This window comes from Physeter macrocephalus, unplaced genomic scaffold, assembly GCF_002837175.3.
Source record: "Physeter macrocephalus isolate SW-GA unplaced genomic scaffold, ASM283717v5 random_1583, whole genome shotgun sequence".
NCBI lineage: Eukaryota > Metazoa > Chordata > Mammalia > Artiodactyla > Physeteridae > Physeter > Physeter macrocephalus.
In genome coordinates, this window is record NW_021146994.1 from 1 (window position 1) to 25000 (window position 25000).

The window sequence follows — 25000 nt, forward strand, 5'->3', positions numbered from 1 at the left end:
GGCCCCCTGCATTGAAAGCGTGGAGTCTTACCCACTGGACCGCCAGGGAAGTCCCTGTGGTTTTAACAGAGGGTTAAAATGCACAAAACCATCAGGTTGATTTCTCAGTCTGTTGGTAGAGAGACTGTAACGTCACGTAATAGTTCATGGATTTCAGAACCACCAGTTCGCTGCCCCAGTGTTGTGCAGCAGAACCGCTCAGCAGTGTGGGGTCAGCAAGTCCTGGCTGACACCTGCTTTGGGGCATGGGGCTGCCACCCCGGGTGGGAAACGGCACAGTCTGGGAGGTGTCCTGGGTTCTAGCTGGGACCAGAGGTGAACCCCTGCCTTCTTCCACTGTCAGCAGTGTGACCACCTGCTCAGCACCTCAGCCGGTGCGCTGGCCGAGTGGCTGAGGTGGGTTCGACCTTGCAGTCACATTCCCGAGATCTAATACCACACTTGCGTAGCTTTCTAGAAGACTGCAGGGCAGGGAACATAGCACGCACAGTGTCGTCATCCCATCGGGAGGACCAGCGCCCAGGTACCCAGTACGGCTGCTGCAGCCCAGAGCTCAGAGGCCTAGGGGTCACCTTGATGCAGAGACACAGCAAGCTGGGGCTCCTACCAGGATGCTTTACATCAGAGTCATGGAGGGCCAGGATCTGCCTGCCAACTTGGGGTCAGCCCCATGCACTAGTGTTTCACCTTGGATGGGGCAGACACGACATCCCACTTCTAGCTCCACCCTGTATGAGATACCTGGACTCTGAGATCGTTTCCCCAGGCAGTGGTCTCCCCGACCAGTGGTGTTGAGGGTGACTTGCCTATTCCTCTGAGGGCCACTCAGGTCCTCCAAAGTGACCTTTGTGTGTAAGACGGAGCCTGGAATTTAAGGCAGGCCTGTTCGGTATGACTTTTCAAATTTGCTCTCTGCCCAGCTATTGTGGCAGGATAGGTAACACACAGGATCTGTTTCTTTTTTTTTTTTTTTTTTTTTTCCGGCTGCACAGTGTGGCTTGTGAGATCTTAGTTTCCCGACCAGCGATTGAACCCGGGCCACAGCAGTGAAAGCACCGAGTCTTAACCACTGGACTGCCTGGGAATTCCCAGGATCCGTTTTACGTACACAGAGAGGTAGAGACGGCTCTCGGTGATTCCTCTAGCAGGTGACAATGACAGACAACCAGACCTTATAAATCACCCAGGCCACGGTGTACAAACTGAAGATGCTTCCAAACCAAACAACTCTACATTAGGACAATACCTGCAATCTACTAAAAACTTCCCCGGTGCATCTTATTCAGATTATCTAATATCATCTTCACAATGACTCCACGAAGAGGGGGAGACTTACCATTTTATAGACGAGGAAGCTGAGGCTCAGAGAGACTAGGTCGTTTGTCCAAGGTCATCTGGCTGGTCTGTGGCAGAGCCAGGATTGAACCCAGGTCTGCCCAACCCCGAAGTTTGTGCCGTTAACCAGGGATGACACATTACAGTCTTGCTCTTCACAATGTGGTCCCTGCACCAGCAGCACCTGGGAGCCTGGTAAATTGCAGCATCGAGCCCCACGCGGGACTGAGTCAGAATCTGCGTCTGTCAAAACCCTGGGTGAGGGGCTTCCCTGGTGGCACGGTGGTTACGAATCCGCCTGTCAATGCAGGGGATACGGGTTCGAGCCCTGGTCCAGGAAGATCCCACACGCTGTGGAACAACTAAGCCCGTGCGCCACAACTACTGAGCCTGCGCTCTAGAGCCCGCGAGCCACAGCTACTGAAGCCTGCGCGCCTAGAGTCCGTGCTGTGCGACGAGAGAAGCCACCGCGATGAGAAGTCCGTGCACCGCTATGAAGAGTAGCCCCCGCTCGCCGCAACTAGAGAAAGCCCGCGCGCAGCAACGAAGACCCAACGCAGCCAAAAATAAATAAATCAATCAATTAAAAAAAAAAACAACCCTGGGTGATTCACGTGCAGAGAATCTGAGAAGCGCTGGGCCCACAGCATTACTATTTGTTGGTTTTACCAAATCTTTCCCGTGTAGGCTTGAACCACCAAGTCAAGTCCCATCCCTGGGCCATATATCCTCTGAAAATGTTAGAATATGTAAAAAAAAAAAATTTGAGTCCAATGGCCTGGGTTAATTCTCTAGCAGAACACCTTGATGGTTTGATGATTCTGAAATAGCACTGCCAAACAAGCGCTTACAGAAGCTCAAGCAAAGCCTTAAAACACGGCGATAAGGGGTGCATTTCCACTCTGAGAAGTGAAAATCTGATGATGCCTTGAATTATAGTGAATAAAGATTAATTCCAGGCTCCACTTAGAGGAAGCTTTCAGGCCAAGTGGTTTGGACATAAAAGCACTTGCCCTAACGTGCCAGGTGAAAGGCGTGACAAACTCTATTGCTTGGTGTCAATTACGTTTATAGGCCTGTCCCCAGGAGCACTAGGAAAATGTCACCGGTAACGCTGATACATCACCAGCTGGGGCTCTGTCTGCGGGGGGGGTGTGTGTTCTATTTTGAAGACTCATTATTAATAAATCCCATCATGATCTGCAACTCTGCCTGATTATGGCGAGTCTATCAGGGATTTTTTTGTGTGTGTAGGAACCTTGGAAAGTGGGAGTAGCTCAAAGGCTATGCATCTCAAACCACTGTGTTCACAAATCACCCGGGGTCTTGTCAGAATGCAGATCTGACTCCGGTCTGGGCTTGTGTTGCTGCTACATGTTTAACAAGCTCCCAGGTGATGCCACTGCCGCCGGCGCTGCCGGTCCAGGCACCGCACTGTGGGGATGTGGGAAGAGCACAGGCCCGGGCTGGGAGCCTGACTCTGCCACTTGGCAGCTGTGTGATGGTGGGAAAATTGTTTAACCTCTCTGAACTTCAGATTTCTCACATTTATTTATTTATCTATCTATCTATTTTGGCCACACCACGTGGCATGCAGGATATTAGTTCCCTGACCAGGGATCGAACCCGTGCCCCCTGCAATGGAAGCATGGAGTCTTAACCGTTGGACCACTAGGAAGTCCCAGATTTCTCACATTTAAAATGGGGATACTTCCTCCTCTTGGGGTCTTTGTAAGATTTAGAGATGATGTGTGTAGACTTCCTTCCACTCCCAGAGGGAAGGGCTGGGACTCATTCTCCTGCACTGCTTTCATGGCAGGTACAGCTGAGGCCCATTTTTCTTTCCTAAAGTAGCTAATTCTCTTCTTCCAGGTCACGGTTCCTCCACCTTGGCACCACTGACATTTTGGGTTGGACCATTCTTTGTTGGGGGGGCTCCCGTGCAGGACAGGATGTTTAGCAGCTTCCTTGGCCAGTGGCACCCATCTCCTCGGGCAGTGACCACCCAAAATGTTTCCAAACTTTGCCAAATGCCCCTGGAAGCAAAACTGCCCACAACTGAAAACCACCATCCTAAGCAGTAATTCCTACTAACGATTCATTCAACAATATGTGCCGAGTACCTACTTTGGGCCAGTATCATGTGCCAGGAATACATTGGTATATAAGACAAACAGGGTCCCTGACCTCATGGAGATTTTTCCCTTTTGGAGCCTTAGTCTTCTCAACTGTTCAATGGGTCTAACCAGGCTGCTGACTTCCTAGAGTTGTTGGGAAAATGAAATGAACGGAGACCTGCAAAAGCCTAGCCCACGGTGCCAGGATAAGCCAATGACCAGGGGCGGGGGGTACGACGGGCCTGGCAATCGGACCTGTGCTTGGGAGAAGCGACGTGAGCAGGAGTAGCTGAGCTGCAGCTGGAGGGGCAGCAGGGGAAGCGGGCAGGAGCAGCGAGACAGGGGAAACGGAGCCTCAGGGAAGGTGGGAGGGACCCTAACTGGAAAGAAGGAGAAGGAGGGAGAGGTGGTGGGAGGGGCATAAAGAGACAAGGTAAAGGGGGAGAGCAAGAAGGTAGGGGGTGAGATACAGCAGAGGTGCAGACAAAGAGATCAAAAACCAGACAGACAGACAAACACGTGCACAGGTGGCGCATGGTGGAGAGACTGAGGGGACAGGGGGAACAAGGCCAGGCTGAGGAAGGGACACGCCCTCGAGGCAGGTGGCTGCGTGGACCCCGGCCCTAGGCAGCTGCAGGACCCAAAGGAGCGGCTTTTACGTTTGTTCTACGCACACCCGATTTTGGTTACAAAGGGTTAAAACACAAAACAAGGGCCACCGCCAGAGGCGTCCAGTCTGGGAGCTCCTGCCTCCTCCTCTGAAGGGGCCCCCAGCAGAGGGACAGGGACAGGGCACACGCAGCGTGGAAGGCAAGGAGGCTTCTGTGCCCCATTCTGCGGGGTGGTACTATGGCAACTGTGAAGATGGTATTAAACTCATTTGTAAGCAGTTAGAAGAAGAGAACATAAAAGACTATGGGTGCAGCCTGGGGCCCCTGCCCCAAGGGAAGCACCTGGGTAAGGTCATCAGCTCCAGCGGAACCAAGCTGAGAACACCGCCCAACTTGACAAAGCAGCTCTCAAACACCCTGCAACGCCTACTCCAAGCCGGCAGCACAAAACCCACATGCGACCAAATGGACTCCCAGCCTAGGGCAGTGACGATCTCTGGCTGCTGCTGGGAAGCAGAAAACCGTATTGGGTCGCACAAGGCCCACTTGCCGTATTTTTTAAACAATAAAATCTCAAGCACATTACTTTGTGAGCTTTCAATTTTATTGGAAACATCACAAGAAGAGTCAAGAAACTGTGTCTGCAGACACGATGGGTTCTGTTACTGGTTCCACAAAGACCTTCCAGAGCTCCTGCAGCAGAGAGAGGAGGAGATTCTGAGATGTGCAAATGAGACTTCACCATTCCATAAAGGGACGTAATCAGCAGAAGGGAAGCCCCAAACAAGAGGCGGAAAGCGGGCAGCGTGCAGGCTACTGCGAGCATGGGGAGGCTCTCCTCTCCTCTGGGCTGCTCCGCGGAGGAGGAGCGGGGTGCTGAGTCCTGGCACTGATCTGAGAGGCATGAGGCTGCCACACTGTCAGAGGGACCAGGATGGCCACAAGTCGCACACCTTCTCCATTCTGGGAGCCGTGTAGCAAGGCTGCTGGATTTTGAGAGGGGCTGATTTCTTGGCTGCGTGATGCTCCTCTTAATGCTGGCAGGTGGAGAAGGCACAAAACACGCCAAGTTCTTAGTGGGAGCCTGGCACCCTCACTAGCAGGAGGGGCCTGGGAAGCTCAGAGGCCGCGGAGCGACGAAGGGAAGGCCCTCCTTGCACATGGAACCGCACACACGAACGAACGCAATGCCGCGCTTGCTGGGGGAAGGGACCGGAGGGCGAGCTGAGCAGGCCCCTCCTCCTAAGAGCCAGGCCGGGTCTCCAAAGACCCTGACAAAGGGCGGCCGCAGACGAGAGGCCAAGAGAACGAAAGGCCTTGGGACGTATACAAATCCAGCTCCTACGAAGTTTAAGGGATTTTATTTTATTTTTTAATTTTTTAATTTTTTTTATTTTTTATTTTTTTTGTGGTATGCGGACCTCCCTCTGTTGTGGCCTCTCCCGTTGCGGAGCACAGGCCCCGGACGCGCAGGCTCAGCGGCCATGGCTCACGGGCCCAGCCGCTCCGCGGCATGTGGGATCCTCCCAGACCGGGGCGCGAACCCGGTTCCCCTGCATTGGCAGGCGGACGCGCAACCACTGCGCCACCAGGGAAGCCCCTAAGGGATTTTAAAGGGTCTTCTGACTTTCCAGATTTCCCCCTGGTGCTGGTTTTAAAACTGTAATAGGAAGTGATTAACCCCAGCCCTGCCCTTTCCTGGCCGGGACTCACCTTGCCTCTCGCTGAGACAGCCGGCACCTAGAGCATGTCATCGGGGTTATTGCTCAGAGGCCTAGGTGACGGGACTCCACTTGCCCCGTCAGATGGGCCATCGGCCATCAGGCAAGCCCGCCTAGGCCACGAGGCCACACACTTTCACAGTGAAGACGTGGCCGTTGGCACTGGGGCTCCCGCATCAAGATCTTCAGCCCAGTCAAGAGCAACCCACACGCAATGCACCCCCCCCGCCCCCGCTTCCCCTGGAGTCTGCACTGCCCGCGGCGAGAGGAAGTGCTCTAAGGCCAGGTGACCGTTGCCCAGGCAGGCCCTCCTGGACCTGGAGAGAGCCCAGCGTCGGGGTCAGCGGGGAGAGCGCGGACCGGGCTGGACCTGGAGGCTGGCTCACGGCCTCCTCCAGCTGACAGCCTCACGCCAGAACAAGTTGCCCTTGGGCGGGCGGGCGCACCTACCAGCTGCTGGATGCGCTCGTAGACCAAGAGCTGCGGGAAGGAGACGTCCACCGGCTCCACCACGAAGCGCAGGCGCCCACCGGTCAGCCCCTCCAGTCGCCGCAGGCATGAGCGGAAGTGGTCGTAGGCCTCGCACGTGACGTCCAGGTGCCGCAGCGTGAAGTTCAGCCTGTGCACAAGCCGCGACACACACACTGCCTGTCACCACCAGAGGCTCTGCTGCTCCCTCCCGTCACGGTGCTGGATTTTAACTGAGCGCCTCCTGCGTGCTGGGCGCCAGTGCGCGGCCTTCCGGCATCTGCAGGAGAGCCTGGGAGGTGGGGCCAGCTACGGCCTCCGCTCCGGCAGGGACTGGGGCTCAGAGAGGGGGAGGCACGTGCCCAAGATCACACTGGAGTGATCGGGTCCATACGTTGCCACTGGTCACATGGACCCTGAAGGGGGTCCTGGACGTCATCGGTGTAAACAACGCTGCAACAGATGTGTCCATCTGGACGGCTCTGTGCACGGCTGGGATCGCTTCCTCAGGGCCGGTTCCAGATGCTGAACTGCTGGGTCAATCAGTGTGTTCACACATGTAAAATAGATATAGCTAGTGGGAAGCTGCAGTATAGCACAGGGAGCTCAGCTCGGTGCTCTGTGATGACCTAGATGGGGGGGATGGGGGGGAGGGAGGTCCAAGAGGGAGGGGGAGGGAGTGGAGGGGGGTCCCAAGAGGGAGGGGATATATGTATACATATAGCTGATTCACTTTGCTGTACAGCAGAAACTAATGCAACATTGTAAAGCAATTATACTCCAATAAAATAAAAAATCAGTGTGTTTGGTTTTATGGCTTTTGCTATATGCTCTAAATTGCCTTCAGAAAAGCTGTGGGCTATCACAAGAATTAGAGGAAAATGTGTGTAGGGGGCCCAGCACCGAGTCTATCACAACACGGTCACTCCATCAACAAGAGCCCTAACGTTTCAGGACATCCGGGTGGAAACGCCCTGGAGGGGCTCTGACTGTGTCAGGGCAAGAGCAGAGGCCCGGGGTGCGGAGTGGACATGTGTCTGGGCTCTGACGCACTCACTGCCAAGCCATGGCCTGGACGGGTCCCTGACGCCTCAGCTCTCCTCCCGTCGGATGTGCGATGGGGATGGCAGTGCCTGCACACGGGGTTGGTGAGCGGATTAAACAAGGCCACGTGTGTAAAGGACCAGCAGGCCCGGCCACGGCAGGTGCTGGATAAGCAAGTGATGAGGACGACACCAGTGAGGACGCATCTGGAAGGTGAGAGCCTGGCCCCGCGAGGAGCTCACCTCTTTTCCACAGAGAAGATGGCGGTGGAGGCGTTCTTCAACCTGTGAGCCAGTCGGCACACTGTTTTAAACAGAGCATCAGTTAGGTCATCGTCGTAAAACACTGTGGGGAAGGAAACAGGCAAGTATCAGAGAAAATGATTCCTCAGTGGGCCCCACGGACGGAATCTTTGATAAACATGAACAGCCACAGCGCTCAGAATGAAAGCGGCACGGAGCCGTGGTGGGAGCTGGCCCGTGACGACGTGCGGTGACACCAGCTGTGCCGCGGAGGCGCCCTCACCTTCAGCCGCGAGCAGGATGGTGGTGTGGCCGTACAGGTCGGAGATGTCCTCCTCCGACCAGCTGAAGGGGACCTCGGGATCTGTGAAAGGGGAAGGACACCTTGGGCTCAGCCCTTTCTCTGTGGGCCACCAGCTCTCACCAAGATAGGCTGAAAGAAGCTTCAGGAGAAGAAATGGGGTCGGGTAAGCTCGGTGCAGTGGGCGCCACCAGGCAGCCCCGAATCCCAGCGGCTCCGCCACACACGTGGAAAACTTCAGGGCAGGAGGAAAACCCGCCCTTTCTGCCGGGGCGGCTACCTTATCCATGTGGGCCTGAACTGATGACTCGGCCAGTAGCCTGTGCAGAAAACGATCTCCACCTCTGTCCATGGCATTCCTGCCCCCGTGGACTTGCTGTGTGACCCCAAGAAAGGTGCTTCACCTCTCTGGGCTGCAGTGTTTGCACTAGAATGGGCATAACAATGCTTCCCTCACAGGACTGTCGGGGAGACCAAAGGACCTCAAGTGTGCTAGGTGCTTGCCAGGTGACAGGCACTCAACAAACAATGATTTTCCTCACCTGACATCTGACAGGGAAAAGAAAAGTTCTTGTACAAAGAAAGAGCAAAGGTGCAGGTCTGAAACAGTCTGCATAAGGAATTTAGACATCTCCCCCACCCAGCAGCCCCTGAACCCCTGGGGCCGACTCCCTGCTGCAGGCAGAGGACGGGTGCTAAGCAGGAGGCTGCTTCCTGGCAGACAAACGGTCTAGGCCCTGGAGTCCCAGACTTGGGTTCACACCCTGAGCTGCCAGGTACCTGTGACCCTGGGCAGGCACTGAACCTCTCTGAGCATCAGTCTTCCCTGGAATTAGGGACTACAGGACCGACTGGACAGTGATACTGTGAGTCTGAATGATAGGATGAGTGTAGGGTGCCTGGCATGCAGCACCAAGAATGGCAGCTGTCACTCATCAGCCAATGGAGCTAGGACTCTGCTGGGCGGTCAAGGCCACAGGGCTGATGGCCTGGGGGCAGCGCAAGGAACCACTGAATCAACTGGGACACGAGAGAAGAGGCCACGCACCTGTGCAGAGATCGTCTTTCAGCCAGTCCAGTTCCTTGACCTTAATCACACCGCCTGCAAAACAAACACAAGCGGAACTCCCCAAACTCTGAACACAGTTAGGAAAGAAGATAAAACTTCCCACTGCACACCAAGATCCATCCATCCCACATTTTGTGAGTGCTAAGCATCAGGCCCAGTGTCGGCCCAGGGAGCAGAGATTCATGAGGTACGTCCCTGTCCTAGGAGACCGGCAGGGAGCAGACACTGATATGAAAAGGACATGCCAGGTGCACGGGAGGAGAGGGCTCTCGTGTCGATGGGTGTCAGGGAAGGCTTTCAGGAGAAGGCACTTCACACCTGCTCCTTCCTTCCAGGCCTGCCGACGGCCTGCTGTGCCCTGGGCAGTCAACAAACATGACACAGGGGATCAGACAGGGCCCTGACCTCACGGAGCGTGGGGTCTAGTGGGGCGGCAGATGCCAATCAACTAGTCCCACAAACAAATGTCAAAATACCATGGTTCAAGGTGTAAGGAGAGTCTGTAAGGGGACTGTGATCTTGCCTGGAGGTCTGAGCATGACTAGGAAGAGCGAGAGGAAACAGGCAGGAGGAGAGAGCAGAGCAAAGGCCCCAAGGGGACGGAACCTTCAGCAAGGCCAGGATGGCTAGAGCGGAGGGAGCCGCTGTGGGGAAGGGGCTGCCGACGGGCAAGGGCCAGGCCCCACTGGGTCCGGACATGCCAAGGAGTTGGGTCTCTACTACGAGAGCAATGAGAAACCTCTGAAGGCTCTGAAGCCCGTGGGGCGATGACCCGGTCCGGGTCCGGAAGAGTGCCCCAGATCGCTCGGAGCAGGAGGCCTGGGCAGGCAGCTCCTCCGTCATGGCAGCTTACTCCGGCGGCGGGGCAGGAGTCTGACGGTCAGGCCGACAGGGCCGGGGCGCTCTGGGCAGAGGGGAGAGCATGTGAAGTGAGCCCGTGGCTCGCTGGAAGCAGGGCTGGACAGCGGGGCTGCCAGGACAGGAGACAGGAATAGCCGGCCAGGGCCAAACCAGGAGGTCTGGAGCCAGAGGAAGAGCTCGGGCTTCACCCCCGGAAGATGCTCAGCGGGGAGTGAAGGGGTCAGGTGCATCTTAGAAAGGTCACTCTGGATGCTTGGGCAGGTCAGACAGGAGCTGGGGAGACCAGGTAGGGCCCTGCGACCTGCAGGGAGGAGAGAGCGGAGGTAGGACATGGCTGTGGGAGTGGGAAGAGATGAGGCGAGGACAGAGCCGTCAAGCATCTGAAGTGACACGAAGCCAAGCCATCCGCTCCCTCCACTCATTGGGGTGTCCAGGGACGCAGGGAGAACCCCGCCTCCCAGTGTCGTGGTTCTGGGTGTCTGTCTCACCTGCAAAACAGGGAAACCTCCCTCCCGGCGGGGACCTGCTGGGTCTCACCTCCAGTGGCAGTCAGGTGGCTGTTAAGGGCAATGTTTCGCTGGCACATAGCCAAGAGATCTGCACCGACATCTGGAAAGACAGAAGGGCAAGCCATAAGGTGCCAGTCATGACGACACTTTTATCTCTGTGCTTCTGCCTGGAGAGAGCTGGTACCAACAGCACAGCTGCAGAAATGTGCAAAATTGAAACGCAAGTTTCTCCTGTGTGTTTTACACTATAATGAAATATGTTCACCTTAAGGCTCTTTCTAATGATCTCTGCCTTAAATCAGAGAAGACTGTCCTGGTGGGGACAGACTCTGCATTCCAGGGAAGGGTGAGAACTCCCAGCATCTTTAGAGCACATGACACATGCACACACTTCCCGAATCCACCCTCCATATTTCTAATGACCCTGAGCTGTGTCACAGTCCCATCACAGGCGAAGCGACTCAGGCAGTCACATGGCTGGGCAGAGGCAGGGCTGGGATTTGAACCCAGGTGTCTCTGACTCCAACAAGGCTCGCTCTTTGACACCCCAGAAAACTGACCGGAGCCAGGAGGGCGTTTGGATGTGATCGGTGGAGAGAGAGCACATTCAGGCAGGCTGGAGGCAGGCCCCCTGGTGCCTGCCTCACCGTCCCGCCATCACGTCTCCCGAGCCACCTGCTGCTCTGATGAGATGGGGGTTCCTGTCACTTGAGCAGACCTGAGTTGTAGCACAGTGTATCCTTGACGGCAGTGGGGGCACTGCTTTGCCAAAATTAACTTCCCATTAGGAGAGCGTGCATGTGGAGGGCACAGGGGGTCTTGCGAATGGCATTCGCCTGTCCACTGCAGACCTCCCGGGACTGGACCATCGTTTCCACCCCAGGGACCATGCAGAGCCGGGGTGTGTGGCGGGGGGGCTCTGCTCACCGAAGGGCCGCACCTGTCCCTTCTCCTGGGCCACTGGGTAAAGAGAATACTGATGTATGTGCCTGACAACACAGGACTGGGTCAGCAGTTTTTAAGCCTTTATGGTACTTTTTGTCAAAACAGATCTTGTGCGGGATTCTAACACGCCAAGCACATATGAGAGGAGCAGCGATGGCTGAGCGGGGGTGGGAGACCCAGAGCCCTGGGGCTGCCCCCGCCCTCCCCCCCTCGGCCAGCCCCCGAGGGAGCCCACAGAACCCTGCTCCACAGAAAACAGCCTGAGCCCCCCACATGATGAGAGGCACCATGCTGTGAGCCAGCGGCCATGTATGGGACCTTCGCCCAGCCACCTGACCTCAGCCTTACCCTGCCCACTTGGATGGAGGGGATGGTGACAGGCTCCCCGGCGACTGCCCAGGGTCACTGTGAGGTTAAAGGCGCTGATGCTCATGAAAAGGCTCTACTAACTGGAATGTGCTGACGGGATGCAAGCTCTCTTCCTCTCCAGTAAATCTCTATCAAGGGTGAGATAACTTGATTAGATGCTGTTGCCAGGCGCCAGGCACGAGCACAGCCCTGGGGTGTTGCTTTACGGCTTGACTCTTGAGAAGTTCACTGGCGATTTACACTGAATTGTCAAGGAGGAGTAAACAGGGTGGCTTACGCAGGGTATCTTAAAAGGACGCCCGACTCCCAGGCCACCCCTAGCTTCCCCTTTCCTAGCTCAGAAGCAAAAGACGTGCGCCACGAAAGCGTCAACTAGGAATCGACGGAATGCAAAGCACGCCAGCAGCACCACTTCCTGCCTAGCAGATATCGAAGATTTAAAACATAATGACACTAACAAAAATTACCTGATGAGATACTATTGCACTTTCTTATAAACTGGTATACTCTCCCCAAAAAAGCACGTCGGCAAATCTGGAGTGTAACTGACAGTACTGCACTGTGTCAATTTGCTGGTGTGATCCCCAAACTATGGTACAGAAGACGTTACCACTGGGGGAGCTGGGTGAAGGGTACATGGCACTTTCTATACTATTTTGGCAACTTCTACGTGAACCCAATATTATTTCAAAATAAAAAATTTAAAAAGCAATCATTTGACCGTAAGTATCAAAAGCTTAAGAAAGGTCCCACACGCTTCGAGGAATCTAGTTTAAGGATTATCAATGATGCACAAAGGTATTTGTTGCAGTGCAACAGACAAATGCAAACAAAACACAACACAACATATGAAAACAGCCAAAATGACCAGTAATATAAGAATGGTTAAAAAAAAAAAAAGGGACGAAATATTAGCTGGTCATTAAAAGTCATTTAGAAGTAATTTTTAATGACAGTGGAAAATGCTTTTTCCCTTTTTTGACATTTTTGGCAGGAGACAGCACTGAATATATACAGTTTGATTTCAGCTATTATTTGGGAATAGGTACACACAAAGGAAAAGGGAAAAACTTGTAAAAAAATATATATATACAAACGTTAAAAAATAGATTCTAAAGCTCCCTGAGTACAGCGACTTGATCTGTTTCATTCACTCCTGGGTCTCCCGCATCTGGAACTGTGTCTCGCATGTAGTGGGCACGCAATGAACTGCATATTGTTGAACTTATATGGGGAATGTAAAATTACGAGGAAATGTTATTTGCTGTTCTACAAATTTTCCACGGAGAGTAGGCAAGATTTCCATAATCAGAAAAACAATAAGAAGCTTGTTTTTAAGCCATATGAGAGGCATATCCCTCATGGCTTTCTGAGAGGTTTACTCTTTTGAGGGGTGTGAACAGAGGTACCGGCAGAACCGCCGGTCCTGCACCCGCCGGTCCTGCCGGGTCACCCTCACGTTGCTGAGAAAACAGCGAAGGGTGGAGAAAAGCAGCGAAAGAGGAGGGCAAAGTCAAGAGCAGCCAAGGTCCGGTGTCCAGTTTCCCTCCTCACTTTGTATCTAGTCAGCACACGCTCTGTGAAGAGCCTACTCCCCCTCAGCCTGAGACGGCGGGGCGTTACCTGTACAGTAGACGGTCTGCGCCACGGTGGCCGCGAGGATGCTGGCCAGCCCGGTGCCCGCCCCGAGCTCCAGCACCGTGCGACCCTGGAAGAGGTCCCGCTGGGACAGGATGTAGTCCGCCAGGAGCAGGGCGCCCCGCCACACCTGGAGGGGAGAGGGACCAGGAACAAAGGTGGCCTGCGGCTCCCGAGAGACCCTTCAGGGCCGTGGGAAGCGGACAGGACCTACCCACCTGCTTGCCAACATCCTCCAGGGGGGTGGCCATGGTGTGCTCTGGACGGGACAGAAACCGAGAGAGAAAGGGCCACCGTGAAAATGGGGATGGACAGAACAGAGACAGATGGGGTGCGGGGCAGGCAGCAGAAACACAGGCCAGGCTACAGTCAGGAGGGGGCATGTGAGCGTCACTCTCATTCAGATCCCTGGGTCTCTCTGCCCGCAGCCCGGAGACTCGGTCACAGGAGGACTTGGCCCAACTTAATCAAACACACATACCCCACACTCCACTTTTTTATGTTCAGTAACCGCATGTTACGATCATAATATATTTATGTTCTTTTGATCAACTGTATGGGAATAATAATCACAACTCATTCCAAAATATTTTCTTACACTCAGAACCACACTAGAAGTTAACAAAATAAGTTTCAGATTATATCCTTTTTAGATGAAAAATAAGTATGTTAGGAAGTATTCTCAAGCGCAAAATACATTAGGACAAAATCTGGTGCTGGTTGTTGGGAGGAGGGGGAGAGAACAGATCTATGAGATCAAGGAGAAAAGGGAATGATGGCAAACGTTTTGCTGTTAAATAAGAACCGGCTCTCGTATCTTTAAGCAAGATGGTGACGGCCATCAAAACACCACGACACACACGGCAGGGAAGCTTCACAGGTCGTCAGACTAGTTCACATCAAACCCCAGGCTCACGTCAAACCAGGAGCAGGGAGCGGGGCGGGGGGACAGCAAGGCTGAAGGGGTGTGTGTCTGTGTCTGTGTGAGTATGTGTGCAAGTGCGTGAGAGAAGAGGCCTCCTCGCTTTCCAGCCCTGCTCCGGACCCTCAGTGTCAGCTCCCCGCATCCTGCCCAGTCTCTGCAGCCCCACAGCGCACTGTCCCTGGCCCACTGGCCCCTGGCTGGGGCTCGCGTCTCCCCTCCTCCCATCTTTCTTTGTCTCCTTCCAGTTTGCCTGGCTGAGCCAGGGGCACCCTCCCACGGGGACCTCGGCCGTCTATGCCTGGTCTTTTCTCCAAGGGGGCCCGTGGACTTAAGTTTTGCCTCCAGCTGCATTTAAGGGGTGCTCAGCTTCCCTTGAGTGAGAACATGCACTGAGCTCAGGAAGACCTGCGTGTGACAGGCTCAGTCACGCAGTCTGGTCGGTGGCGTGAGTCACTGAACTTCTCAGCACCAGAGCCACAGTTTGCTCCTTTACAAGATACAGAAATAACATCACCTCATTCATGGGCTCAATGGCCTCCCTAACCAGGATCAAGGGCAGGGAGCTCAGCTCCTGCCCCAGAGGAAAGTCACACTTTATATTTAAACAATTCCAGTGGTATCTTAAGAACATAAAAGCCCAGCCTGAGGAACACAGGAGAAACTCCAGGGTTAGCAAATGGGGTTAGACAGACAGTCTTAGTATCTGAGCTGTACCCTGCCCCTACCAGGACCGTCTCTAGACCTGCAGGAACCCAGACTCTCCTCCTCAGCCCGTCTCCCTCCTCCACACTCAGATCAGTCCCGTGGAATGAAAGCTGACAGCAGCTCACGTTTTTTGAGCACCTACTATGCACCAAGCACTGTGTTAAGAACTCTACATGTGCCATCTCTCTCAGTTCCTCACAACCAGAGATTATACCCATTTTACTTACAAGAAAACTGAACTCTGAGAGGTTAAAGTACTCGCCCAAGTCACAGGCCAGTGGAAAAGGCACGTGATTCGGGATCCGACAGCCCAAGTTCTAGCCCTACCTCTTCTGAGTTCTCTTTGCGTCCCAGTTTATCTATAAAATGGGGAAAATGATCATAATTTACTTTGAACCTTGGGTCTGTGGATTCCTAGCAGGTCCGTGGATAAACTTTAGATTTTTGACAATCCCCTGAAGTAGTCTGGAAAACACATTCTCCTCCCCCTAAGGGAATTTGATTTTAATCAGTTTCTCAAATGGGTCTATAACCTTAAAAAAAGGCTGGGCTTACGAATGGGAGGAACAGGGTGGCCAGGGGAGGGACACCTGCTTAGCACCTGCTCTGCACCAGGCCCTGCAGGAGCACTTACTGGGCAGTATTTATGAAATCACCACCGAAACCCAGGGAGGGCAGCTTCCCCGACCCCGTTTCATAGGTCCAAAAACTTGAGGCTCTGGGTGGGCAGGATACTTCTCTGGGGTCCCCTGGCTTGTGAGGGGTGGAGGAGCTCTACAGGATCCTGAGACCAGGACCCCTTCCCCTGTGTCACATTTTACAGATGTGAGTGTACAGATGCAGATGGAATAATTAGGAGTTACTGCTTAAGCTCAGGTATTCAATGACCTTTCTATTCTCCTCCCTCAGGGCAGGTAGGGACCAAGTGACAGTGAGCTGAAAAGGAGGGTGAACTTCCAGGAGGCACACTGACCCTACCCTGCCCTGTGGGACTTTGTTCTCAGCTTGGAGGATGGGAAATTCCTGGAACATTAAACATGCGACCTGGAGACCAAACAGCTCGCTGCGAAGTCTGCTGCTCCCCTCCTCAGGGAGGCCAGTTAAGAGAGGGTTGAGGTAAAGGAGCAGTCATCGACCCCCAAGAATAAAACTTTCCAATGTTCTGATCACGTGACATGGGTAAGAAACATGGGCTGTGGTGTCAGACGGACCTGAGTGTGAGTCAAGACTCTGCCACTGACTAGCTGTGTGATCTTGGGCAAGTTCCTCAACCTCTCTGAGCCTCAGTTCCCTCCTCTGTGAGATGGGAATACTCATCCCTGGAAAGGCCATGAGGACCAGAGGTAATCCACAGAAAACAGAGTAGGGCCCCCACCAGGGTGGTCTAGAACCAGCCTGCCTGGTACCCAGCAGGCACTCGGTAACCGTCTGCTGAACAGATGACCGCATGGATATCAGAGCTGCTGTTCCGTCTGGGTTTCTGAGAGCGCCCAGTGGACCCCATGTGCCTAACCCAGGCCAGTGTCGGGGGAGGCCTTTACCTGGGACCTCAGGCACCATCCAGGACCCTGCATCGCAGTGAACAGACTCACATCAGAGCAGTGCTGGGGATGGCCAGAGCTCTGGCTGTGGAGATGGATCACGTGGACTCAGAACCTTCCTCCCTGCCCCCAAACTGCACGGCCTTGGGCTCATCACTTCATTTGTAGGACCCCTCAGAGAGGCTGAGAAGACTATGTGAGGTGATGAAGGTGAACATCAAAGCACAATAGGTGCCTCATCCTCGCTGGCTTCCTTCCTGCCCTGGCTGCTCTCAACTCCTGGCATTTCCAGAGATCAAAATCCCCGAGTCACCAAAGCCCTCTGCCTGCCCCTACACCTGGGCATGGACGCTCTGGTCCCTGCCTGAGTGCCTGCTGAAACCTCCTTCCGCCCCACCTCTCCTGCCACTGCATCCCTGTCTCCTCCCACCCCCCACGCCCCCAGCTTCTAGCTCCCAGCTCCCAGCCCATCTGATGGGCCCACACACTCCTCCAGGTAAACTCTGGATCTCCCTCCCCCTCCCTCCCCCTCTGCCCTGCTCCAGCTCCAGAATCTGCCACGGCTCCCTGCTGCGGGCTCCTGCAGGCCAAATCTTCCACAAACAACCCCGCCCCCACCCTGGCAGGCTACGTAGGATCAGAGTACTGATGCAGGAGGCAGCAGCAGTGAAGCTTCCGGAGCAGGTGACGGCCAAGCTGGGACTTGTACAATCAGGAATGTGTTAGGGAGCGAGCCCTCTGGGAAGGAGGCAGAAGCAGAGGTGCGCAGGGAGAAAGCGCACGGAGGGTGAGCAGGTGAGGCTGGAGTGAGCTGAGGCTGGAGAGGAGGGCGGAGCCACCTCACACAGGGGCCCCGGAGCTATGCTGAGCGAGTGGACTGTGTCCTGAGGGCAGTGGGGAGCCACTGAAGAGTCTGGAGCAGGAGGGTGACCGGACAGCACTTTGGCAAGCTCCCCTGCTGGCAGCAGCACTGCTGGCTCCCAGTGTCTGGACGCCGGTTCTGCTAACCTGTCCTGCCCCGAGACGCCTGGACGGGCCCACGCTCAGCAGCCTTGTGCCCCGGCTGACGCTGTGGTGCTGCCGGGCGGCAGGTGAGCAGCCCTTTATTTACCTATTTTGATGACATCGTAGGGGCCACTCTCTTGTGCTTCGTCTCCCAGGACGTCGTCTTCCTCCTGCGTTAGAATCATGGGATGTACCTTGTCTCTCGGAGGCCCCGAGGGCTTGGAGGGAGAGGCAGCCCGTGGTCTTCTCACAACGTCCAAATCCCCATCCTCGTCCAGCTGAGCTGCCACCCCCTCTTGGCTGGTGGCATCAGCCCCAGCCTGGAGGGAGACTCCTTCACTGCTGCAGCCGCTCCCCGGAGGGGACCTGGCGGGAGGCGTCACCTCTGCGTGATGGGCTCTGTGATCGCCACCCTCAGCCCCCGAGTCTGCCTGAGAGGCTTGGTTCCACAGAAGCTTGAACTGGGACAGGAAGACTGAAAGGCAAGACAAAACACAAAAGCAGAATATTTCCAAACCGTCTCCTTTTCTATTTCCCTTCCTCAAGTTCCACCTGGGAAGAGTTTTAAAGGCCAGGTGAAAAAAAAAAAAGGACAAGGACCTACTGTATAGCACAGGGAACTATACTCAATATCCAGTAAATAAGCCATAGTGGAAAAGAAAAAAAGAAAGGCCGGGTGGAAATATCATAAAACCAGCAGAAAAGGTCTGTTTGCTTCGGCCGTGACGCTGCGGCCTCCAGAGCAGCCCCCCGCTGAGCACCTACACTGCAGGCACTCGGCTCACAGGACCTCATTTACCCCTTACAGTCGCTATGGAAGCAGCAGCGTCACTCTATTTTATTTAGTTTTTCTTTAAAAATCTTTTTGGCTGTGCCACACGGCTTACAGGATTTTGGTTCCCGACCAGGGATGGGACCCGTGCCCCCCGTAGTGGAAGTGCAGTGTCTTAACCACCAGACACTAGGGAAGTCCCAGTGTCACTCTGCTTTACCGATGTGGAGGCTGAGGCTCAGAGGCTGCGTGAGCTGACCGAGGTCACACAGCTGTGGGTGTGGCTGAGGCACAGGATTCAAAGCCAGGCTACTCAACCCCCGCGCCTCTGCCCTCCTCGCCGCACTGTTCAGCCTTAAGGCTGGGAGTGAGGACCAGGGTACTGTGTCCCTCACCACCTGGTGGCCAGAAAGTCACTGGGACAGGCTTTGGTAAGAGTATGGGTGCCAGGAGAGTTGGGCTGGAGGCAGGGGGGTGTCCTGGGCCAGAGACCTCCACGTCCCCCGACTGTCTGACCCCGGGGCAACTCACGTATCTGTTGTGAGCCTCAGTTTCCTGAATCCAGGAATCCAAACTGGGACATGAGGGAAAGGGGAGTTATGAACTGCACCAGAACGACAAGCAAATCCAGTAGAGTGATTGGAGCTGGGGAGGGTGGCCAGGGAGGGAAGAACGTTCTAGGCAGAGCGAAAAGCAACAGCAAAGGTGCTCAGAGGAAGGTACATGCAGTGTGTGAGGGGCGGAAAGGAGCAGAAAGTGGCCGCTGAGCAGCGAGGGCGCGAGAGAGAAGTGTGGACACACGGGCAGGGGCTGGGTGGGGCTGGGCCTCGCAGGCCAAGGTGAGGGCTCTGATTACCTTCTAAGAGCCAGGGAAGCCACTGGAGGGTCTAAATCAGGGCAGTGGTGTGGTTTGCAGTTTTCAAAGGACCCCCTGGGCTGCGGGGGAGAGGAGTGAGGGAGTGTGTGCAAGAGAAAAGGAGTCAGCCGGGGGTAGGGGCAGTGGGCTGGGGGAGTCCCCGGGCCCCGACTCCCCCACTGGCCCGTGGGCTCCCCCAAGGCAGAGCTCGACTCATTCCCTCGGCGTTCCCGGCATCGCGTCCAGGTCTGGCAGAGCAGGTGTTCGGGAAAGCACAGGGGTTTGCTCAGTGAAACAAGGGCACTTAAGAAGTGGTGTGAGGATAAGCTAGACAATCCAGTCTTCCCAATCTTTTCTGTGAGAAAGCAGGAAACACAATGGGCTCCCTGGGGTGCAGGGACCTTACCGGGCTGCCCCACGCCACTCAGCCGCACCATGAGGTGTCTCTGGTTCGGGGTGTGGAGGTGGACGTCTGACAGCACGGTGTCGCTTTTGAAGGTGATCTCGTCCATGGCCAGGGCGGGAGACGGCAACCATGGCCTGGGCTCCCCATCAACCATGGGACGGCAGCACCTGAGAGGCGAGAGCAAGTCCTCAGGACAGCAGGTCCCAGAGGGGAACAGTGTAAACGACCCCAGCCAGGTGGCAGAGAGCTCCCTTTTCAATCCTCTCTTAATTCTTCCTGAAGGAGAAAGTCTCAGAGCCTTGGCAAGGGAAGAGAATCCAACTAGAACTGTTATTTTGTTGTGCACTGTGTTCATTTTCATAGTAATCGTTTATTTATGGCAAGAGAGCTACATTGCCATTTATACTGATAAAGTTTTCCTTCCCTTTTTTATTTTTTCCAATTTTTTTATTATGAAAATTTTCAAATAGCAAGTTGAGGGCATAGCATAATAAACAGCCATATACCTACTGCTTAGATTCAATGATCATTAATGCTTTTTCACATGATCAATCAATCCATCTATCTAGCTTTTTTCTCCCCTGAACTGAGCACCTTCTAGACATCACACCATTTAACCCCTAAATAATTCTTCAGCATCTGTCTCCTAAGAACATGCTCCTACATAACCGTAAGACCATTAGCAGACCTAAAACAATTAACGATTCCCTTATACCATTTAAAACCCAGTTCATGATCAATTTTCTCCATTTGACACCCAAACATCTTTTGAAGCTAGTTTTTCCTAAACCAGTATTCAATCACAATTTATGCTTTGCATTTAGAAGTTGTTTTCCCTATAACCCTTTTCTTCTAGAAGTTGGCCGCAGCTGCCCATATATCATTTGTTTTTAAACCTTCTTTTCAAATTAAAAAAAAAAAGTGAGAGGATTTAAAGGAAAAGCAACTAAGGGAATCACTGTACAGGTGATACACAGATATGAAAAAATTATGAAGGCGACACAGCAATAACTAAAATTTGGAAAACCATGCTGGAGGCAAGGTAGTCAAAAACAGGAAGGCTTTCCCTCCGTCCAAATGTTCCACCTCATCAAAAAGCATTAAACAGCAGCAGCCGCGTGTAGACAGCCCTGAGCTGTGATGCTGGGCAGAGCAGGTATAAACCCAGTCTCCTACCTCCTTGCTACATGACCTTGAGAAAATTACTCCACCTCTCTGGACCCGTTTCTTCAGCTACATTCTCACCTTGCAGGGTTGGCAGTAGGTGGGGGGATGGGGGGAGATATGTGGGGGAGGGGTGTTAAGTGCTGAGCAGAGCCCTTGGTCCGCAGCAATTGTTAATAAATCCTTGGTTTCAGATGCTTGACCCAAACCTGCCCACAATCCCTGACCTCCTACAGGAACCGCTCCTACCTGGGTAGGTGTGTGCACTACGTGTGTGCCCCACGCATGTCATGAGACCTCTCGGGCCTCCATTTCTTCAACTGGAAAATGGATCGTCATAACCTAGGCTGTCCACAATCTGAGTCCACATAACCGGAATGCCTACATTTAAGTACTTTCCACGGGGAAGCAAAAGTACCAACACAAACATTTTTATAAGAGTCGCCCCTTGCTGGCTGGCTTTCCTACCTAACACTATAAGCCAGCACAAAGCAAGTGGCTTGTGAAGTGAGCCTGTGAATCTGGCAAATGGATGCAGGATTTCATGGTGTCAAAGAAAGCAATGGAGAAGAAATGCTCGACCCTCAGGCAAAAGTCCTCAACCAATGAGGACTGGAAAAATTAGGATGGATCCAGGAAGAGGATCCAGTATAAATACAGCTTAGACCTACCATGACCAATCGTTTTAAAGACAGATGTGGCAAAAAAAAAAAAAAAAAAAAAAGACAGATGTGGCTCTCCCGGGACTGAAAGAGGTCCTGGGGGGAAACATTGTAACCGCATACCAAATTTTCTTAAATACAGAGAAAAGCCAAACCCGTATTCTTAATTTCTAGTTGAAATTTCAATTTTAAAATCCAACCTGCACGGGTCTCCCAAGAAACACACTCTACAATGGAGTACTAGGTTAAGTGGATTCCCTTTAAGGGGCTTTTCCTAGAACCAGATCTCTGGGAATGCAGAGGCACTTTGTACCTGTCTCAGCATCTGTGTGAGGATTAAATGAGACAATGATCACTTTCAGGGTTCAGGACATAGTAAGTGCTCAATAAATGACAATAGGAAATATCACTATAGTGTTGATAAGAATAATTATTAAATGATGCGCTGGAAGATGTAATAAGGCATGCTGGATGGGCTTCAGTCCCCTCTTCTCACTGGGGAGGAGAAAAAAAGGACACCCCGACTGCAGATGGGACCTCTGCTTCCTCCTTTGGGCAGCTGACAAGTGTCCTTGGCTCCTCTAAGGCTGTGGGGGCCAGACGCAGCCGCTGTCATCCTAACCCTGTCAGGAGTACCCACTAAAAGCAGTTTGCTGGGATCTGGGGGTTGAAATGCCTCCCCGTCCCCCAGGCTTTATCTCTGCCAGGTGTCACAAGGTCATCAACAATCAGGAAGTAGGCGCGATTCTGGAACCGAGGCCCGGGTCTGTGGGGCAAAGACTTGGCCCTGGCCGCAGCGCGGAGCCGTAGTCAGGGGCTCCAGGGTCCTCGGCCCTCGGGACTCTTCGTTCTGTCTTGCCGCCTCCCTTAACTCCAGCTGGCGAGCTAAGCATTGCCCTCTCAAACTGCAGTCACAGCTCGGGCATCACCCTCCCTTCCTAATCCAAAACCGAGGGGGTTGCGTGGATCCCGAACGGAAAGCCAGAGGAAGGCATGGACTCCTTTTCCCAACACCCCAGCTTAGAAGGGGAAACTGAGGCTGAGTGGGGACTTAGGCTTCAGGCCCGTGGGAGCCCGCACTTCAAGGCCAGGCTCGGTGCCAGGAGGCTCCCTGCACCCTTCCGCGTGCCGCCGCCTCTCCCACGGGCTTACCCACCGCCTGCCGCTGCCTGAAGTCCCAACCGAAACCCTCAACACGGTGCACAAGCGTCCACCATTGCAGGCAGCCTGCGCAGGCGCGGCCCCACCCCTGCGCGTGCGTCCCTCCTCGTCGCCAATGACCACGCCTACCTGCCGAATCGCGCATGCGTGTCAGACTCGCTGGCAGACTGGTGCAGCCGCGAGGAGGTGAGTTTCGCGCCTGCACGGGTTTGCTCTCACCTGCCCGGGTTTGATGGGGTGGCCGGCCTGGGTGGGACGGGTCTGCGAGAGTGGGGCCGTTAGGTCGCTCCAGGTCACCCAGCTAAGTGGCAAGGCTTGGATTCGAACCCGGGTAATAGGGCTCTAGAGCCTGCGCTGTTAACCAGCATACTAGCTATATACTAATTATCGTTATCTCTGCTCTTAGTACTCATTAATATAATAGCTGGTACTCGTTTCATTCATTCATCCACTCGTCAAGTCTCCAGCACCAGGCGAATGAAGAACCTCAGGTTAATTAGCGTCTAACAGGAAATGAAATCTGATACAACTGTTGCACTTAAAGTAAGCTTCCAAGCACATAGGACCACAGATGTAAAATGTGCACACATTTACATGCACATACGGAGGGTCAACATCAGTTTCATGGATAAAACATGAGGGGGTGAGCAAGTAACATAAATAAGTGTTTTTAAAGGAAACAGATTGCTTCCTGAACTCCCCAGGACAGTACAGGGGGAGCAGGCTGGGCGTCTTGGGACCCCGTTCTAGTCTTGGTTGGGTTGTTCCCAGGGGATGTCTGGGTGCTAGGAGGGCACCGAGGAAGGTGGTGTAGACACCTCTGGGTATTTTGTCGAAAAGCTTGTGAGAATAAAGCAGGCAGAGCCATCTTTTAAAAACAAAAGTCAGATTACGTCCCTCCTCTGTTCAAACCCTTGGAGGCCCTCACCTTGGACAGAAGGAAGTCAGTATTCTCACAGTCATCCCCTCCCCATCTCATACCCGACTCTGCTCCCTCCTATTCACCCGGGAGGCTTCTCTCCAGGACACCCACCTGCCTTGTTCCATTCCCTCACCTCCTTCTGGCCTGTGCTCAGGCATCATCCTCTTCTCAGTGAGATCTTCCCAGACCATCCTATTTAAAATAACCGCTTCTCGGGGAATTCCCTGGTGGTCTAGTGGTTTGGACTCTGCGCTTCCACTGCTGGGGGCTCAGGTTCGATCCCTGGTCAGGGAACGAAGATCCCGCAATCCCCACGCCCTGGCCAAAAAAAAAAAAGCCACCTCTCCCCACCCAGGCACTCCCTGGTGCATAGGAGCTGCTCAAAAAGTTCAATTTGTCGAATGAAAGAAGAAAGGAAAGAGGAATGTGTGCTCATGGGGTGTGCAGAGAGGGTGGACAAAAGCAGATGTGATGTCACTGCCCATCTTTGGGCTGTCAGGATGTGTTAGGGAGCTGGACAGAGAGCTGCTGGGGGTCTGAAATGAAAAAAGGGCAACTCAGCCTTCATCTCTTGGCATCACGCCAGGTGTGTAATGGGAAAATTAGACCAGTGGGTTATTGATCCCTTTTCATTCTAAGCTAATTACATCATATAGGATATGAAGGGTGGCAGCCAGCCCTGCTAGAAGTTTCTAATGGACAGATGGAGGCTTTGCACTTAAACGGTTATGCAGGGGTCAAGTCCATGGAGTCCAACTGGCCAGCAGAACCTCATGACCTCATGAGATTTAATAAACAGAGGCGATTTGTCTCTAGTGTGGCGATCTTAATAACTGAACCGATATCCTGGCTATGTGTCTAAAGCCTTGAGTTGGTTCCTTACGAGTTTGCCACACAAAATAAGCTCTGTGCTTGCAAGAAGAGACTTTTGGGAAGGCTTTTCATTTATTGAATCAACAGATCTTCATTACACATCTACTGTGTATCATGCACTAACCTAAAGGCCAATGATATGCATTGGGTAGGACCAACATAATCTGTGTCTGCCACAGTTCACAAGGCATTCAGTTGCAAACACAGACAACCCTAAGATGGTGGCTTAAACTGATAGGGGCTTATTTTTATCTTCTAACAAGAATTTCTGAGGTAGGCAATTCAAGGATGGGGCAGCTGTTCAACGATGCTATCAGAGACTCAGACTCTTTTTGTTTTTGCCTTCCACCAGGAGGGTTAAACTCATGGTTGTAAGATGGCTGTTGTAATTCCAGACATCACGCCTGTATTACAAGTGGACCAAAAGCCTTCTCCTCCCAGGGCCTGGCCTTTTTTAAATTGGGGGAGCCCTTCCCAACAGACTCTTGCTTCTACCTCATTGGTCAGAATTATGTTACGTGGCCACCACTGGCTGGAAGGTACCTAGAAATGAGAAGGGGGAGGGGGATCAGAATGGTGTAGGATGAGCCACCCTCTAGTAACTACCATCCTGCTTGAACGTCCAAAGGAGCAGGCGGACAGGTAGCAAATGACTTCACCACTCGATAATCATTAATTACTACGGGGAGAGTCTCAGTGCTAAGATAGCATATGTTTTAGGTTGGGTTTCTTTCGAAGTAGACTCTGATATAAGGATTTGAGAGCCAGTAATTGTATT

General features: G+C 53.5%; 1 protein-coding gene across 6 annotated transcripts; it reads right to left on the reverse strand.

Annotated features, from left to right (window-relative positions):
• Window positions 1–4011: 4011 nt before the first annotated feature.
• Window positions 4012–22502, reverse strand: METTL22 (methyltransferase 22, Kin17 lysine). Of its 6 annotated transcripts, none has more exons than XM_028487272.2 (12): window positions 22419–22499; window positions 19441–19607; window positions 17513–17881; window positions 13449–13489; window positions 13216–13360; window positions 10307–10378; window positions 9762–10070; window positions 8888–8941; window positions 7822–7902; window positions 7539–7599; window positions 6235–6403; window positions 4012–4756 (listed from the first exon to the last, which is right to left on the reverse strand). In XM_028487272.2, exons 2-12 carry the CDS (start codon window positions 19592–19594, stop codon window positions 4691–4693), a joined length of 1521 nt encoding a protein of 506 aa, XP_028343073.1. In that variant the 5' UTR covers window positions 19595–19607; window positions 22419–22499; the 3' UTR covers window positions 4012–4690. The 6 variants fall into 6 exon arrangements, with proteins under 6 accessions (XP_028343073.1, XP_028343074.1, XP_054939604.1 ...); XM_028487271.2 differs by having other exon boundaries at window positions 4014–4756; window positions 7539–7641; window positions 22423–22502; XM_028487270.2 differs by having other exon boundaries at window positions 4015–4756; window positions 7539–7641.
• Between the last annotated feature and the right edge of the window lie 2498 nt (window positions 22503–25000).